The sequence below is a fragment of the Anarrhichthys ocellatus genome, unplaced genomic scaffold (assembly GCF_004355925.1).
Source record: "Anarrhichthys ocellatus isolate YVR2014 unplaced genomic scaffold, GSC_Weel_1.0 scaffold6, whole genome shotgun sequence".
NCBI classification, from domain to species: domain Eukaryota; kingdom Metazoa; phylum Chordata; class Actinopteri; order Perciformes; family Anarhichadidae; genus Anarrhichthys; species Anarrhichthys ocellatus.
In genome coordinates this window covers 3,659,627-3,678,115 of record NW_022280036.1, presented here as the reverse complement: position 1 = coordinate 3,678,115, position 18,489 = coordinate 3,659,627, and the positions used below count along the sequence as shown (strand labels likewise).

The window sequence follows — 18,489 nt, the reverse complement described above, 5'->3', positions numbered from 1 at the left end:
TATATGACTGGCATGCCTGGTGGCTGCTTAACAGTCCACAAAACACATGGCGGAATGACAACACAGTGACAGCTGACTGCCGTAAAAAAGCTCCATGTCCATGCCTGGACCACCAAAGAGATACAATATGGAGTAAAAAAAAACAGAAGAAAAAGGACAAATAACTGAAGGAAATATTCCTTAGAAAAGTTTAAAATTCACCATCAAAACTTCCTCAGTTGTTCAAACTAGGCACATGCATTATTGAGTCAAGATTTATCCAGTTCTATGTATGATTGATTGTGGAATGACTTTTCATTTAGGCTGCTTGATATTTCTTCCTATTTTTCTCCCAATTATTTAACAAAGGAACCACTATGATCTGATTTGACAGAAAGCTAATGCCCCTTTTGTTAAAGTCAGGTTCTGTAAGTGTCAGAGTGGATGTGAGGGCATGGGTCAAACAGGTGCTTTCCTAGTTGGAGGATCCCACAAATATGCACTCAACAAAACACAAGCAAGAAAGGAAGGATACTTAAAACTAAAGGCTCCAAACAACAACATACTGTCAGTGTGGGTTTTTATGCCTCATGGACAAAAAAACACTGCTGTTCTTAAAGTTTTACATAACACTAGTTAATGTGTGTGCAGCATACATCTTCATTTCACCCATTAACTTATATTTAGCCACATTTGGAACTTGATTCTTCTTTGTCAAGGTCCAATCCCCCCAACATGAACAAAAATGAATTACTGTAGTTGACAGTAAACTATTATTACTCAACAATCTACTTGTCCAGGCCACAGGTTGTGTGTGACAGCTGCGGCTGTGCCAGGGGCCCTGTGAACTATCACAGAGGCACAGTGAGGGGGGCTGTGGAAATGCCAAAGCTTCTGTATTGTAAGAGGAACTTCCACAGGGGCTTATCCAATCATACATATTTGTTATGCATGAATAGCTCTGATACAATTAATTCTAGTAGCATTCTCTGTTGAAATGTTGAAATGTACATCATTCATTTAAGGTCTGACATCCTTTATTTTGGCAAATACGGAATTAAAAAGTATAACAAATTGTAATACATATGATTCAATTATTTCTAATTTGCATCTTCTCATTTGCAGTTTATGGGTTATTTTCCTGGGTGATAACTAATATCAGCAAGTTTCTCCCCTCAGAAGAACCACTACTCATCTGATTCTTCACACTCTGCTCATACCTGTCACTTGGGGGGGTGTTAGACATAGGAGTGGACTGAAAAGTCTTGGTGTGACGGGGTGCCCTCCTCCTGCTCCTGACGTCTATACCCCATGTGTAGACATAGCAGTGGTCAAATGTCTTGGAAGAGCGAATCACCGAGGAGATCCAGAAAAAAAAGACAGGTCCCGCTTTGACAAACAGCTGCAGTTGTATTGGTTATCCATTAACTGCCTGGCCAAACGACATATTTGACTCACTACAAACTCAGGAGAGCTCGCACTCCAGCTGGGCGTTCAGTGCGGTTCCGACGCTCCGATCCTTCCATTCAGTTTCTTCTTAGTTGTGCGCGGACACCACCGACAATAAGGAGCCATGGATGCCATCAAGAAGAAGATGCAGATGCTCAAGCTCGACAAGGAGACCGCCTTGGACCGAGCTGAGCAGGCCGAGTCAGACAAGAAAGCAGCTGAGGAGAGGAGCAAACAGGTTGGCACCCAAAGTGAAACCCGCAGTGGTGCTTTTACGCACAGGCACCAATGGCACGGTGCTGCATGGTTCCTGCATGGCCAGTGTCCTGCGATTTAGGATTGATATATGTCTTTATAGGATTATACAGTTTTGGAAATCATAATACATGTTTTTTTCATTGTTGCACTTCGTTATTTGGGCTACATGAAATTGACAAAGGGAATGTTTTATATTTACTATTAGATTCCTTATGATTCAGCTATAATGTTTAATAATATGTATGTTCTCATAGCCTAGAATGGTTGCAACTCTAAATGGTTGTTTGTTATTTAGAGCAAATATTCACAGACACTATGAGATGTCACGTGATTTAGTATGATAGTAATGGCATCTGTCTACAAGTTAGTAAATGTCCTCCTGTTTTTCTGTAATCAAGCTCGATGAAGACCTGATAGCACTGCTGAAGAAGCTGAAGTCAACTGAGGATGAGTTGGACAAGTACTCTGAAGCCCTGAAGGATGCCCAGGAGAAACTGGAGGTCGCTGAGAAGAAAGCCATGGATGTGAGTATGGGCTGACAGTACCACTGACTGGTGGAGAAGCCCCAGTGGGTCACCCACTGCCTAACGGTTTGCCCTTGAACCACCCTTTGGGCCCCCTTTAGGAAACTAAGATTACCAGCCCCCATACAGATTTAGTCTAATGATTAAGTTATGCAATGATTCATTATATTAGATCTATGGGTTGTATAAAAATATGGATAGTTAAATTTAGCTCTTGTGCTGTATCTGGTAAGGTCACAGCTAACTGGCCGGTGCATTTCACAGCCATTTGGACAACTCTGAGGTCCAGTGTAAGGTTTCAGTGGGGCCTTTTACAAGCATATGTCTAATCCTCGACAGATTTGTGGTTGTTCTAGTTTCAGCTGGCACTTTACAGTTATGTCCAACCCTGATGAAATTACCTGTTTATTGACTGAGTTTAATGTTACACCAATTACGCTTAATTGATTACATCACAATCTGCCACAACAAAAACAACAAAAACAACACAACTACAATATTATTGAGATAACAAAGACATACTTTATTGATTGATTGATTACGATTAATTAAACTTAAATAGTACAAAAACAGATGCATACCACAGATACGAGAATAGACTTAAAACTAGAACGACTATACATGTGGAATATCTACTACAATATGAAGCATGATGATGAATTAAAATAGAAGTGCCCTTCCTTAATACACCAAACATCCCATGGAGTCACAGCTTAAATCAGGACATACAGTTGCAATCAATAAATACATAAAACATATTTTTTTAAACTACACTGGAATGCAGTAGGATGGCAAGTTAAGTTTATTGTGTCTGCATAGCAGAGAGAAATACACTATTGCGCTAATAGTAAGAAAATAAAAGTGTTTGTGGTCTAATTAGCACAAAGACGGTAGGCAGAGGGCAAATAGCTGAGGAATATAAAAATATTAACAATTATACTATGAATAATAGTAATAACAATATGATTTATGTTGTGTTAATTAGACAATTAATTATATGTACAGTAGGCTACAATAGTAATTTAGGTCATGACCATGACTGACTCAGTGTCTATTGTGTGGAGATTTTGATAGGGTTAGCTCAATTCAACAGTGCAGTTCCCCAAACTGATAGAGAGATGGATCAGGGACCCCCGACTATATATATTGTATAAAATTGTGTTTTATATTAAACTGGGCCTAGTGCCATGTATAAACATACAGTACCTCTTTATTGTGCATTCAATACTAAGCTATTAAAATAATACACAGGTTCATATATTCATGTTTTTATTTTAAACATGTGGAAGGTACAGCGAGTAGGGTGGCCTTGTTAGCTGATACCAATGCCAATATCAACATTGTCTGTCAATTGCATGATAATCATGCATACAAGCTATTCACATTGATGTTTTTATTTTAAACATAAATGTGGAAACGAAAATGAGTGATGGCCTATTAGTGCCACTGCCATGCATAAACATACCTGTCATCTTTCATACAATAATGAACTATTAAAATAATGGACACATTCATGTTTGGAAAAAAAAAATTAAACATTTTTATTTTATTTTTAATTGTCTAAAACCCAAAACTTTCGCGGATCCCCTGCAGTACCTCCGCGGACCCCCTAGGGGTCGTCGACCCCCTGTTGAAGACCTCTGGCCTAATTGACAAAAAGTAGAAAAACGAGATGAATTTAATTGAAAAGCAACACACATTGGAAATCCTTGCAATTTATTCACGTTTTATTTATTTGATAATATTTTTTTTATTCCTTGCTTGTAAAATCGGGTACTTCCGGGGTTTGGCGGTACGTCCCAATCCTCATCAGCGGTTGATTAAAGGCGGTGGGGGCAGGGATCAAACGCGCCGCATCTCCCAGTCTGTGTGTGAGTGTGTGTCTGCATTGAGGCAGCCCGCACAGAGCTGAGAGGAAACTAGCTTAGCTGAGACCCGACAAGAACAAAAGCAGCAGAAATGGCCGGTGGGAGCTCTCTGGAAGCTGTGAAGAAGAAAATCAAGTCGCTGCAGGACCAGGCCGATGCGGCGGAGGACCGGGCAGCGTTATTACAGCGGGAGTTGAACCAGGAGAGGAGTGCGAGGGAATCGGTAAGCCGCCCCTAATTATTTAAGGCAATTAGTCTCCAGGCTGCACACGGCATTAGGCGTAAATCTGGTCAAAAAAGCGTGGCTGCTAGGCCCAGACAGCGACGGTTTAAGCTCGAATGCAGTCAGGTATCAGGTGGACATGCTTGAAATTAGCCCACGGTAGGATGTGAGCAAACGACGGGTGGATGAAGGGACACCACCCCTACACGCCCCGGACACAAACAGCCCTGTAACGAGCCGGCTAACGTTGCAGCAGCAGCAGCAGCAGCACTGGTCCTCCGAGATAAAATACTGTCCATTGTGAAACTCCTGCAGGATAGCTAGTTGGAGCACAGGGGAGCTGCTTTTCCCCCTTTTCAAAAATATTGAATTGTAGCCATGTTTTGTTGCTATTTATGGGACACAAAGAACCAAATCACAGTGAGCCAGGAAATTGCAGACTTCACAGGAAATAGGGAAGGAAGGGTGCCTAAATTAGTCTAGAATTGTCTGTAAAGGTACTGTTAATGTGTGGTAGGTTTGAAATTTATATTAAAAGAAGAGAAATGACATCCACCCCTCTGCCTGCGAATATAATGTGCACATTAGATCCTGCAGCCTTCCCTTGGGCTCTTGAGTCCTGACCCAGCCCAAGCTTTCCTGGGAGAGCATGGGATATGGTTTGGATGTTGTAAGCCTGCAAAAACACCTGAAACATGCATGATGTTAGGCCATGCACATGCACTTGATCTGACTGTTTTTGTGGTGTTGTGCTCTCCTAGGCTGAGAGTGATGTCGCTTCCCTGAACAGACGTATTCAGCTGGTTGAGGAGGAGTTGGACCGTGCTCAGGAGCGTCTCGCCACAGCACTGACCAAGCTGGAGGAGGCTGAGAAGGCTGCTGATGAGAGCGAGAGGTGGGTACCTTGCACCTGCAAATCAGACTCAAATTGGTCAACACAATCCACTCATAAGACCCTCGCTTAGTCCTTGGTACTATACAGGAAATGCACAGCTGTACTCATATTTTGTAAGGTTTATAGTTCCTGTATCACCTAATGTAATATTTGTTTTGGTGCAATATACTCTTTATGAAAAAATACATTTAGATTTTGACTGAATCGCTTCAATGGACAAAGTATCAGGTCTGGGGCTGTTGACATTTTTTTTTAGGATGCACAGTGGTCATGCTTGGGTGGACTGTCTTTCAAGACAAATGGGAAAACAAGTTTTAGTACTTTAGCACTGAGATGTTGCTGTTAAACCTCAGTATACTAAAAATCATAGATTGCACCTGACTCATGCTGTTTGAGTACCATGCCAAACATTTCGCTCAGTGCTGCCACTGGTGGCTGGAAGTCACATTGCACTGATGTAAAGTGTGAACTAACTTAAAACACAGGGATAGAAAAGTAGTATGTTTAGATGATTCTTTGCAAAATAGCAAAATGAATCGTCGTTGTTGCCTTTACAAATGTCTTTTATATTGATGCAAAATAACTCCAGAGCAATAGTGGAAGCGGCCTTTAGCATTCTGATGCTGGTATCGACAGCATGGATAATGAAGTCGCACTCCTCACCATAGGTGTGTGTGTCATGCTCTCAATCAATCCAACTGTATTTATATAGCACCTTTCATGCAGGTAAGTGCAGTTCAAAGTGTGCCACAGATATCTGATGAGCTGAAAAAAAAAGACGGAACAAGTGTGGATGGTGAAAAAAAGATTCTGTATTTGAGACCAATATACGAGACAATATAAATGATAAAAAAAGTCATAAAATAGAATTACAAGCTATAATAACAGTAGTGGTGGATAAAAAAATAAATGAATAAAATGGAATAAATGAATACCACTTAAATACATTGAAAATAATTGATAAATAAAATAACTACAAAAGAATAAAATGTTAAAATATAATATAAGTTTATGAAATAATGTAAATAAAGTATCCAGACGTTTTTGTAGTAATACGATGTGTGTGTGTATGTGAACGTCTGTGTAGTCCTTCACCAAGACGAGACATCAGTAGGAACCATTTGCTTTAACTTCCTGGGTTCTTTTAAGATAAAATACCCATCTCTTTGTCGGTCGTTCCTGAGGGAATTAGCAAATCATATTGGCCTTTTGTTAAGCCTGTGGTGCCCAGAACTTACTCGCCACACTGTTTTCTTTCATTCAGAGGCATGAAGGTCATTGAGAACAGGGCAATGAAGGACGAGGAGAAGATGGAGCTGCAGGAGATCCAGCTGAAGGAGGCCAAACACATTGCAGAGGAGGCCGACCGCAAATACGAGGAGGCATGTTTTCTCAGCTGTTCACTGCATTTTTGCAATAAATGTAAATCTGTCTTGATCTCAACTCTGTACGCTGTGCCTTCAGGTGGCACGTAAGCTGGTGATCATTGAGAGTGACTTGGAACGTACAGAGGAGCGCGCTGAGCTGTCTGAGAGGTAACCACTTCCTTCCCTTCCCCCTCCCTCTATTCCTTCAAGTTGACACTTTAAATAACGTTTCAGACAAATTCAATTTAGGATTTTTCTTTTTTGTTTTGTTTGTGGCATCATCCTACTTGTTCAACCGAACCATGAACCAATAGCAAATGCTCTGAGCTAGAGGAGGAGCTGAAAACGGTGCAGAACAACCTGAAGTCTCGGGAGGCCCAGGCAGAGAAGGTAGGATGGCTGACCCAAGACGCAGCATTGCAAATAACCCAGCATCAACCCGGAAATGTGTTTAACATCATCTCGTATATATTTGCCTGACTCTGGCCTTTTTGTGTGCAACCACAGTACTCTCAGAAGGAGGACAAGTACGAGGAGGAGATCAAGATTCTTACAGACAAGTTGAAGGAGGCAAGTTAATTTAATTTAGCATAATTCACTCTCGAGAAAATAGTCAATCCATCCTGCGTCTGTATTTTTTTTTCATAGGTGTTTTTGGAAAGCTTCTTTCAAACTGTGGTGATTTGAATGTTGAATCAATAGTTACTTAAATGGAGTATGCTGACTATGTATATATATTTTGAAGTGCTCTTAATGTGACCTGCTAATGTTTGACTGTATTCCTCTCCTCAGGCTGAGACCCGTGCCGAGTTCGCTGAGAGATCAGTCGCCAAGCTTGAGAAGACTATTGATGACCTGGAGGGTATGAGTCTTTTCAACTTCATTTTTAGACATTTGGACAAGTTATTTATTTTTTAACAAAATGTAGGGGTGCCTGTGACGGTACAATTGTGATGAACAAGCCAGCCCAAAAATAGTAACCTTCTTATGTCTTAATTAGGTTTCCCTGTTGAGTGAGCTTTCTTCTAATATAAAATAAACTCTGTTTTTTTTTTTTTTTGGTAATTTCTCAAAGGGATACTCTCAGAAGCGGTGCCTCTTTTGTAAAGGTTGGTGCAGTGTGAGGTTATTTATCTGGGCAGTTAAATAGGTCTTGGCACAAATAGCTGCACTGTCGGGTTGTCTGTCATGGAGGGAAGCAACAAAGCGGCGCCCCACAGAGGCCTGCCTGATATTATTCATGTGGACAACAGCATTTCTCACCACAATGCCATTTGGCATTCTGGCGTAGTGACGGATGAAGGCCAGCGGGTCCCAAGCACTCCTCCTCAGGGTCATTGAGCACGTGATGCCGTTTCTCAGTGACTCCTCAGGAATCTGACACATCAGCAGCTGTTCCATGTGCACTTCCTATTTCTGTCCTGCCTTTTCTTTTGTTCCGGTTTCTCTATTTGCGTTGTCCTTTTTGACTTCTGTTCTCTGACTCTATTATTTGTTTCTTTTGTCTTCTGATTTTATTGCAAATCCTTCAAAAAAATACTATAAAAATACGACACAATAGATGAGCTGTATGCCCAGAAGCTGAAGTACAAGGCCATCAGCGAGGAGCTGGACCACGCCCTCAACGACATGACTTCCATGTAATTCACCACACTGCTTGTTTCTGCTTTGTGCCTTGGATCTGGACACCACTAACCACGGTTACCAGATACAATAGCTCCCTCTTGTGGCATGTTTGAGTGCAGTGGTTGTTGTTCAGCTCTATTGTAGATGGCTGGATTTCACTGCTTGCCTAACCCTGATGTGTGCGTGACCTAAAGGTGTTTTTGACTAGATTCTTAGGCTAGATTTCCCAAACCTTTAGGTTAGCTTCTACTGCATTTAGTAGTGGTGCTAGTCTCTCCATAGCTTAGCCACATTTCCTCATAAGCTTCATTTGCTTTCTGCATGTCATTTATCTTCCATACCTCCCTTTTTAATTTTTTTTTTATACCTCCAACACTTTTGTTCTTTGTTTCTTCTTTCACAGCTAAACTTTTGCACCCCTCACTCAAGAAGCTGGTTGAATGTCGTCATCTCTCTCCTGTGCAGCACAGCCCAACTTCCTGTCTCTGTTTCCTTACTGCCCCGCTACTCCTGGGCACATTGGGCTGTCGCTGCTGCCATCCATTTGTTCATCTTTCACACAGACCTTTGAGCCGAGTTGCTTTCTGTAAAATAAACATTCTTCCAGCTACGTCAGCCCTTTCCCTTTTTATCTTGCGCTGTTTCTTCATTTCTATTTGTCCCATGTTCTTCTTTTTTTCTTAATTTCTGTCTTTTACTTTGTTCTGTTGAGTAGCTTTTGAATAAACTCTGAAGCTCCTCTCACATTTACTGTTCCCTTTTCTGTTTGAGAGGATTCTTTGTTATAATGCAGTTGGGGTGTTGATTCATTCTCCTTACCTGTGAAATACTAGTGTTCACATGAAATACGGCTGTTTCAGTTGTGACCGGTTACCTGCTTTGATAAGCGGTTTAGTTGGCCCTTTGTACGGCAGCTTCCTTGCAAGTTTGGAGTAAAAAGTGTTTCCAAAGCCTGGTATCTTTAGCACACTTTAGTGGCCAAAAGGATCAACTGCACCACCAGGGATTTAACATATTAGGTACTGACTTAAAGCTCTTAATGATCTTTAGTGTCTGCATTCTCCTTTTTTTTAAGGAATGGATTTCTAACGTGAGATAAGTATACCTCTTAGAAATAGTTTTGTCCAGTACTATTGGCTTAGCCTCGGTCCCTGCACCAACAATCATTGACTCTGAATGTGGATTACGCTTTTGGTCTTTATACGTAGGCTTCTTCCAGGCTATCCTCAACATCACTGTGTTAAAAACCAAACTTCTCAGTAAAGGCTACAGCGACTACAAAAGGAGGAATGAGTGGGAGATGTTGCCATGGGAAGCCAGGACAGATAGTTAGTAACTGCTTGTGAGACCGTACGGAACTGTGAATATCAAATAGAGTAAGCTATTACTTTAGTCTGTGTTCCTGAAGTGGGCAGTCCAGGTTCAGTAATTAGTCGTATGGAACTTTGCTTCATAAGATCACGAGGTCGGCAGTTCAACAGCTTGAATACAAACTGACACTTGTTCTGTGTTTAGCTTCTGTACTAACCTGCCTTCTCTTTCCCTTTTCTCTAACCTGCTTTCTGATTGTCCAGACCATCTATACAAGCAGCTTGAGAAAAACCGCGTCCTGACCAATGAACTGAGAGTAGCCCTAAACGAGGCGTAAACTCCAATGGGCTCTCGTACGCTTTCATTCTTCTGAATCTCAACCGTCCAGGCACATTGTCTAATGCTGTGATATATAAAAAGGGTATTAGACACCTGTGTCTCTGACACATGGCTTCAACCAAGTAATGCGTTCAACAAACGGGAGATTTTTCACATTCTGCATGCTAAAACTGTGGCTACAGGTGGGAGGGCGGACAAACTTTATGACAAGTTGTAGGATGGATTTTATGTTTACTACTCGGTTATTGACAGGGCTGTAGCGCTTCAGTTGAACTCTGCACGGTGCTGTTGCTCATGAGGTGAAGGTCAGTGAAGATGCTCGTGGCCGACATCTGAGGGGGGAGGCGCATAAAATGCCGCAAGGGGTCCAGAATTCCTTGTACATCCCCCGCTAAACTGAAAGGACATGTTTTTCTGAATTCACTTAAGTCTAAATAGTAACACAGCAGGAGGGAGTATGCTTTGGTTTAATGCAGGAAGGATGCAGTGCTGACCACTGTACATGTACAGAGAAGTCACACCCTATCTGTTAATATGAGCATACTAGCTGATAGAGATTATGTTGTAGTCATATATGGTTGGAGGGTATATGTGGAGAATGTGCCTATTAAATAAAACCAAATGGAAAAAATCATGCAATGTAATGGTACGACTTTTAGGCTTTAGAGTCAAATTGAAATGATAAAGAAAGAATAAAAGCTGTGATAATGATGATAAAGAGAGGTAAAACAATAGTTGCGGAGGGAGATAATTTGTGGCAGAAGTGGGGGAGGTTTTTCCACGGAGGATGTCTCCAATTTGGGGTTAAATTGACGCTCAAATTTTTTTGGTTGACCTGAAAGTGGTTGGAGAGGGTGCTTGGACTTGATACTGTCGGTCATGAGCATCATTTAAATCCTGGCAAAGGGACATTCTTTTGTACTAAACCTAGCTACAGCCCTGTCTATAGCTTATTCACAGTGAGTTGGCTTACAGTATTGTAGTTGAGAATATGTACGTACTTAATGAGTGCTAACTACGCTGTTTGTTATCCTGGACCATAGCTTTTTTTCTGTTTTTATATCTGTGCATCTTTGGGCTGTTTGTTTTTTTTTTTTTTTGTTTTTTTTTTATGATTTTTAACCAATGCAATGCTGTATTGACAGATAAACTCGCACATGCTGAAGAAGACAGCCTGAACGTAAAGCAGATGCTGGATCAGACTCTTATGGAGCTGGTTAACATTTGACCGAGCTCTGTTCCTCCCCCCCCACATTGCCTCTTCTACTCTGGCTATGGATGGCTGCCATATACGGCTGCTACAGATAATGTTTGGCCTTGTGTTTATAAGTGTCCTCTGAACTTCTCACCCTGAAGAACTGGGCTCTACAGAAGGTAGCACACGCTGCTTCAGTGAGCTCCAGTTCAACTACACTGTTTGCATTACACACTGTGATCAAAGGTCAGTTATAATTCATTGCATAGCTTTAAAGTTTACATGTATATTTTGGGAGAATTTGCATTTTTTTGGAACATGATCGTTGTCATCAAAGCATAAATTAAGCCACGGTTGTATAAAAGGACTTTTATTATGTGTACTTTTGTAAAGTTTTTTTCGTGTGTCTTTTGTTTCTTCTGTATTGTAAACATTCATTCAGTGTCAGTGATGTTGTGTACTTCCATTTAAGCAAGGAAGGAATTCTTAGCACAGTTGTTTGATCAGCTATGTAAAAGAAATGTTTCCACGTTGTACTCTTGTACTTTCTGTTCATGTTGAGAAAGTATTTGTTTGATTTTGTCTCTCCCATTTTATCTCGGAAAAGTAAACATGGAATAAATGGTTGGATCAAGTATACTTTATTCTAAGTCTGGCTTTATTACAAATTATATTTTAATAATTTCAGCAGGAATGAAGGGGAAACCTTTAGTTGTCATTACTGTGGATATCTTCTTAAATGATATTCTCTATACGTCACTCAATTTAAGCAATGCAGAATGGAGCACCAAACTTGTACAGTGGAAGTGCCACTTGTATTTTAAATGAGAAGCACAACATGAGGTGGTACTGTTTTAAACGAACTATATTCTGGTACGATGCTGCAGTTAATCACCAGTACAGTGAAATGTGACCGATGTCACTTAGGAATATATCATTAGGTGGCGCTTATGTGCTTGTAATGCTCTAAAATGAAACTCTACAAATGACAGTGACACCTTATATCGGACTATGGTCTCTTAAATGTTTTTCATAATGTAAAATTTCTCAAATGCAAAAGTGGTGAAGTGACAAGCCTTTAACAAGAAAACAAAGGGAAATATCGGCACAAATAAGCATATTTTGTGTAACAAATGTTCTGTCTTGTCCAGTCAAAACAATCATTATTTAAACCAACGTCCCTTAATTAAATGTAACAAACTACAGAAAATGTGGGCGGACACTTTAAACTGCCACAGCTCCTCCTCGCCGCTGGGGGGCGGTGTCTCACATCGGTGGAGGAGCAGAGGTGAAAGGTCGTAGCTGGGCAGTCTGCCGGAAAACACCGACCACGACTCGAGAGCAAAATATGGGTGAAAATGAAGAATTTGCCGCTTCTTTAGAAGACAGCAAGGCTGCATACGTACTCAGCAATGTCGCCGAAGTGGTTGAGCGGATTCTGACGTTCGTACCGACCAAATCGCTGCTCCGGATCGTAAGGTAGCGGGAAATGTCTGTATGCTCAACAGTTAACTTAGCTAACGTTCAAAGGCTGTCGAATGGAAGTGAAACTACTGTTTCCACATACACATAGGGCAGTTAGAAAGCTAATGTGGCAGCCAGGGTGTTGTAGGAGTTTTACTTTACCTAACGTTTCTGCACTTACGTGCAGCGTGTTTTTGTCACACAGGCACGAACTTAAAGGCTAACAAGTTTCTAACGTTCCCAAGCTAACGGTAGCTAGCCGCCCGGTAGTTGACATATGTCTGTGGTTCTCAGTGTGTGCAGACTGTGGAGGAACTGTGCCCGTAGAGTGCTGAGGACTCAGCAGCAGCTCACATGGGTGTCAGCCTGTGGGCCGTCCAACACGGAGGCCCACGTCCTATGCAGCATCCTGGCTGAGGAGGTGGAGGTAAGGTTTTTTGGGGGGATGTTAAAAGACCTGTAACGTTACTTTGCACATGTGCAGTTAGCACAATATTGATATGGATCATGGTGTATACAGATAGCAAATGTACAACACTCTAATGGTAGAAGTTGTTCATGCTCAGCCAGGAATGATCTCTTTTGTAGTCCTGGGGTAAAAACACATGGTCACTCGCATGTATTTAAGTAGGTGTGGAGTATTGTATGTATCCAGATTGCAATTCATAAAGGTTTTAACACTGTTTTAACATATGCCCTTTACTTGTGATTCTTTCCAGAAAGTGTTTCTCGTGCCCAAAACCGTTCTGACGTTGGTAGACTATGAGGGCTTCACTGGACGAGCGTTTTGCTACAAACAGAATAAAGGTTGGTATTAGATGTTGGTATGCTCTGCTTTATTGGGTTCATTTGACAGAATATCTCGGGTAACTGCACAAGTACTGTGTCATGCACAATTGTTTGAGTTGTGTTAGTGGAAAACAATAGTGCAAGAAGTATTTTGATTGTTTATTTAAGTAAAAGTACTCGTACTACACAGGGAAAAACTCCACTACATTCAAACCTCAATTAAGTAAAACGTATGTGTGTATTATCAACAACCGAGTCAATGTTGTACTATTTGATATGCTTTTTTAAAATTAATATTACTTCTGCGTTAATGTGTATATTGTATTTTCATCCTGTGAATGTGTCAGATTGCACTATTTGTAACTTTATAAACTGCTGGATAGTTTAATCTACAACAAAGCATCATATTCTCTAAGATCATCATAAGTTTGTAGCGTTGCCGTCCTGTGAGAGCCACGTATGTCCAAAAAGTAAATCTTTCATGAGCTCAGTCGTGTTTTCATCTTTGTGAAGATGCATATTCCAGCTCGCCCAATCCTGTTGTAGTTTATTTACCTTAAGAGGTAGGAGAATAGAGGAAGTCTTCATCTTTCAGTTAATCACCAACATTCGAAACCAACTAATTCGGAAATGCATGGTTTTCACTGGACAGGAAGTGTATGAAAAATTATAATATGAAAAGTAACTAAAGCTGTCTGACAATGTGTACTGGAGTAAAAAGTACAATATTTGTCTCTGAGATGTAGTGGAGTAGAAGTATAAAGTAGCATAAGATCGGACTGATGCAAAGGAGAAGTACCTCAAATTTGTACTTGAGTACAATAGTTGAGTAAATGTACTTAATTACATTCTAACACTGGAGAGAAGACGAAGTCCTATATGAATTATGTGAGGTAACATATTCCTGGTTTAGTTGTATCATAACAGTACAATAGTTGTGTGTTAGTAGACGTCTCATATGCCAAATAGATTTGGGATGCATGTAGAAACTTTAAGGAACGCTTAAAAAATGTTTTTCCGAATGAGGCTCAAAGAACAGAGTGTTTCATTCTGTACATATTTTAAAGCCCTTTGAGGCAAATTTGTGATACAATTATATTGGCTTAACATTAAAATCATAGATAACTAATATTCAAGAAATACAGAATTGAATAAAAAATGACAAATCCCATTGAACAGCCCAAAAACCTAAATTGTAAGAACCCCATACATTTGAAATCATACACATTTGAACATCCATTTTAATAAGTAGATATTACTGAAACACAGCGTTAGTTGGATTGTGTTCATGGGTCCCACATAATAACTTGAAGCTACTAATAGGGGCCAGACTGCTTAAAATCACAGCGGCCTCACAGACTAATCAGTAAACAATAACAATGACTTTATGTGTGCAGTAGCCATAATAACTGTTTAGTGAACCAGTTACTGATGCAGAGTTTGGTCATATTATGGTGCTGCCAGTTATCTGTTCCCTGTTGGTTAGCTTCATCTTGTGACCATTGCTCCTCTTCATCACTGCAGCTTCAGTGGCTCATGTTGTTGTTGCATTAAATAGTTGAGGAATTTTTGTTATGGCACTTATATCATAACTGTTTACTTCCTTAAAACTAGAACGATGTGCAGACGGTGTCATTCAGGGTCTCTTTATAGTCAGTTTGTTGAATTTTATTTCGTAGTTGCTATGGTTATTTGCGGTTTAATATAGGCCCAGCTTGCACACTGATTTAGGACGGCGGTTAAACTATCGACGAGAACTAGTTGACACCTTCCGGACGATCAATAACAGGAAATGAAGGCATATGAATTTGCATGCATTTTTTTCATATAGATCTCTCTGAAATTTTACATGTTAGGTATTTAGCAGTGTTGTGCAACACTTAACGATGCTCTGCTGGTGTATTATGTTTCATATTAAAATAATAAGTATATAAAACAGTGACCTTTCTCAATAATAGTTATTTTTCCCCCCCTCGACTACTCTGAAGCCAAAAAGAATCGCCACAGCCCAGACACGGTTGAAGAACTCAACCTGCTCTTCCCGAAAGGCTGTGACATCATGGGCATCACCACACCAGGCGTAGTCTGTAAGTGTTCCTCCTCTCTGTCGCTTTCATATTTCCCCAAAAATCATGGGTATTGGTACAAATATGTGTCCTAGTGTGTTCGTCTTGCTAGGCTACTCTAGAAACAATGAAGGATAACCAGGTGTCTTGGGTATATGAAAGAGGAATAGTTCACCTTTCAGCATAGAGGACTGCTATTAATCTCCACTGCTGCTGCCTAGTTGTAAAGCACCACTAGTGGCCGGCGCTTCCCTCTGATAGATTGCCTCGTCTGCGTGCTGCTGTGCTGCCCATTTTTCCATATAATCACAAGCCTGCGGAGAAGTGACTCTCCATCAGCCACGTTCTCTCTCCTCAGGATGATGGCTGATCAGGCTCCCGTAGTTAATCAGGTTTAATGGCAGCCGCAGCTGTTTGTGATGACACTCACGCAAGGTCGCCACACACATCTAATTCCACTGAATTAAATCTTTTGATTGGATTATGTTGAAATCTATAGATTACTTGTAATAAGTCTGCCATATAGCCTCCAGTACATCTTCTTATTTATGCATATCGGTGATGGGTTTGCACAGTATTATAAAGATGACTTGTGATGCATTTAGACATTGTATTTCTGCATAACTGCTTATGAATTCCATAAACTGTGACACATTGGAGGATGGGGATGAATGAGATGCTAATGTAACGAGTTTGCTCATTTTGAATACAGGGAAATGTTTTCTGTAATATACAGATTCAGCTGCACACCAGTTAGCTCAGCAAGAATGTAAAGCCTAAAATCTGAAAGGTGTACTCGTGGTGAATGTCTTCTAATCTTGTAAATGAATGACAACACAGCACAATGTTTTCTCATTTGTACGGTAGCTCATTCGTCGGCTAAACTCTGTTTAGAAGTGCCTTTAAAGCCATTGATTGATGGTAGTGTAATCATGCCTGGTGTGTTGGTGTCTCTTATGTACAGTATGTGCTGGTCTGTCAGAGGCTGTAGTTTGTTCTTCAGTCAGCAATGACGAGGGTCTACTAGCGACCCCACTACTGGTTAGCATTGATAACTTAACGTTCGACCTCGTGCCTGCTACTCTGTGCAGTGACTCCCAGTGGCTCCTACTCCAGCCTTCCTCGGGAGTACCAGGAGGGGGAGGCTGGCTTTGCCATCATGTTCCCAAGCATAGAAGGTGTCCACATCAAGCCCTTTCATTTTTGCAAGAAGTCCATTTCCCCAACAGCTCTGAAAGAAGCAGGTGAGTGTTGTCTGACAGCAGTAATTCAACAATCTAAACAGAGCAATGCAAAACTTGGAAAATCTTCCAGACCTTGTTTTTCTATTAGTCTTTTTTTCTTTTTGTACTTTCTTTCCAGGACTAGTTGACAACCCCGAGCTGCGTGTGGTACTGATATTTGTCTACGAGGCATATAAAACCGGAGGAGTGCACTTCCTCAGCCAGATACTGGAGCCTCTGGCCAAGAGCAAAGCGCTCATTGCTGGAGGGCTGGTAGAAAGTGTCTTCTCTCCTCACAGACACTGGTGAGTGAATGTCCTTTTTTAATATTAAATATTACATTTTTTTTTTACTGCATTTTCACTCTCCCATCATCTCTCACTCCGTAGCTGTAGCCAGGGGTCATATGGTGTGGTGGGCCTGGCCTTGAGTGGCCCTAAGGTGCAGGGGGCATCTGTGCTCTTGGACCAAGAAGTCAGCAACCCAAAGGCGGCCGAAGCCACGATCCAGCGGCTAAAAGCAGCCAAAATTCCCGAGAGGAACACCCTAGGGTTCATGTTCGCCTGCGTGGGGAGAGGCCAGAACTACTACCACAACCAGGCCAACGTAGAGGCCGACGCCTTTCACAAGGTGTTCCCCAACACCCCGCTCTTCGGCCTGTTTGGCAACGGCGAGATTGGCTGCGACCGAATCGTTAAAGACGACTACACGCTGTGCGACACTGACACGGACAGTCTGCAGCACGAGTACACTACAGTCATGACCCTGGTGCATTTAGGCTGACGGACTGACCCGCAGTCACAATGACCAACCGGTAGTAAAATAAAACAGCAAGTCGGGAACAAGAAACATTTTGTACAGTGTCGCTCACATTAAGTCTCAGAATATTGCTGTCACCAGTTCTGCTCATAAAGCAGGACGATGATGTCATGGCATCATTTGGGAAATTGTGTCCCTCTGAGACTGTGTGTGTGTAAACACGGCTTCCTATTAAAACTAGTGAGTTTCACAAAGTTTTAATATTCATAGTATTCAAATCTGATAGAGCACTCTTGTAAAATATGTGTATATAGTTTTCCTAAATTCTGCCCATATTCCCGGCACATCTTACCCACTGACATTCACCTCATGGTCTGTTTGTTGTGCAGGTAAGTTCAAATATACACTCGTGTGTCCCTCAAGCTATTGTTGTAGTTGGTGATTCAGCGCAGGCACTTTTATTCATGTAAGTATGAGTGTGGTCCCTCTTCCACACAATCAAGGCTATCTTGATCTAAATGCTATCCCCTGTTACGTAGGTTTTATACTTATGGTTTTTACAAAAAAATAAACGCGTTAACCTACAACTTGATACTCTTTTGCAAGATATCTATAGGTCATAGTTCAATTGGGCACAGAGGCATCAGTCAGATTCTTACAGTGCCTCTTTTATTGTCCACGTCAGGTCATATCTCCTACTACCTACTACCAACTGTTAATGGTTGGGCTTCATGGTTATGGCATCTCCTGCAGCTTAAATGAATAAAGTTCCCCTAAAACAGAAGAGTAGCCCTGTGACACTGACCAGCAGAAACTCTCAATTTCACCTCAAATACATCTCAGTTCTTCTGCAACTTCTAACTTTAGGAAATAGTTGTCAAGGTATACTTTCCAAGGTTAGAATAAAAAGTGAGAAATTGGCGTAGATGATGATGTATTTGGTATCCTTTCTAAATTTTTCTAAAAACGGTTATTTTTGAAATCCTGATGGTACAGCTTGAGACTCTAAATGAGGTCCACATATTGCACATGCCTTCTTTATACAATAGAATATTGGTAAACATCCATTATCTCTTTATCAATGTGTTATTTTCTAGATGGCCCTGTCATTGATTGTTGCCATACTGTTATATATATATATATATATATATATA

General features: G+C 41.0%; 2 protein-coding genes across 8 annotated transcripts; both read left to right on the top strand.

Moving 5' to 3' along the window:
- Positions 1-1,552: 1,552 nt before the first annotated feature.
- LOC116382893 (tropomyosin alpha-1 chain-like) lies at positions 1,553-11,671 on the top strand. 7 transcript variants are annotated; one of them, XM_031846321.1, is made up of 10 exons: positions 1,553-1,666; positions 2,085-2,210; positions 5,063-5,196; positions 6,461-6,578; positions 6,661-6,731; positions 6,878-6,953; positions 7,071-7,133; positions 7,356-7,425; positions 8,125-8,203; positions 8,593-8,679. In XM_031846321.1, exons 1-10 carry the CDS (start codon positions 1,553-1,555, stop codon positions 8,594-8,596), a joined length of 855 nt encoding a protein of 284 aa, XP_031702181.1. In that variant the 3' UTR covers positions 8,597-8,679. The 7 variants fall into 7 exon arrangements, with proteins under 7 accessions (XP_031702181.1, XP_031702179.1, XP_031702180.1 ...); XM_031846319.1 differs by lacking the exons at positions 8,125-8,203; positions 8,593-8,679 and adding an exon at positions 10,985-11,671; XM_031846320.1 differs by lacking the exons at positions 8,125-8,203; positions 8,593-8,679 and adding an exon at positions 9,764-11,077.
- A 107-nt stretch (positions 11,672-11,778) lies between these two features.
- On the top strand, positions 11,779-18,483 carry fbxo22 (F-box protein 22). Its single transcript, XM_031846316.1, has 7 exons — positions 11,779-12,513; positions 12,793-12,925; positions 13,218-13,305; positions 15,276-15,374; positions 16,445-16,597; positions 16,716-16,881; positions 16,966-18,483. Exons 1-7 carry the CDS (start codon positions 12,383-12,385, stop codon positions 17,357-17,359), a joined length of 1,164 nt encoding a protein of 387 aa, XP_031702176.1. The 5' UTR covers positions 11,779-12,382; the 3' UTR covers positions 17,360-18,483.
- The last annotated feature ends 6 nt before the right edge of the window (positions 18,484-18,489 follow it).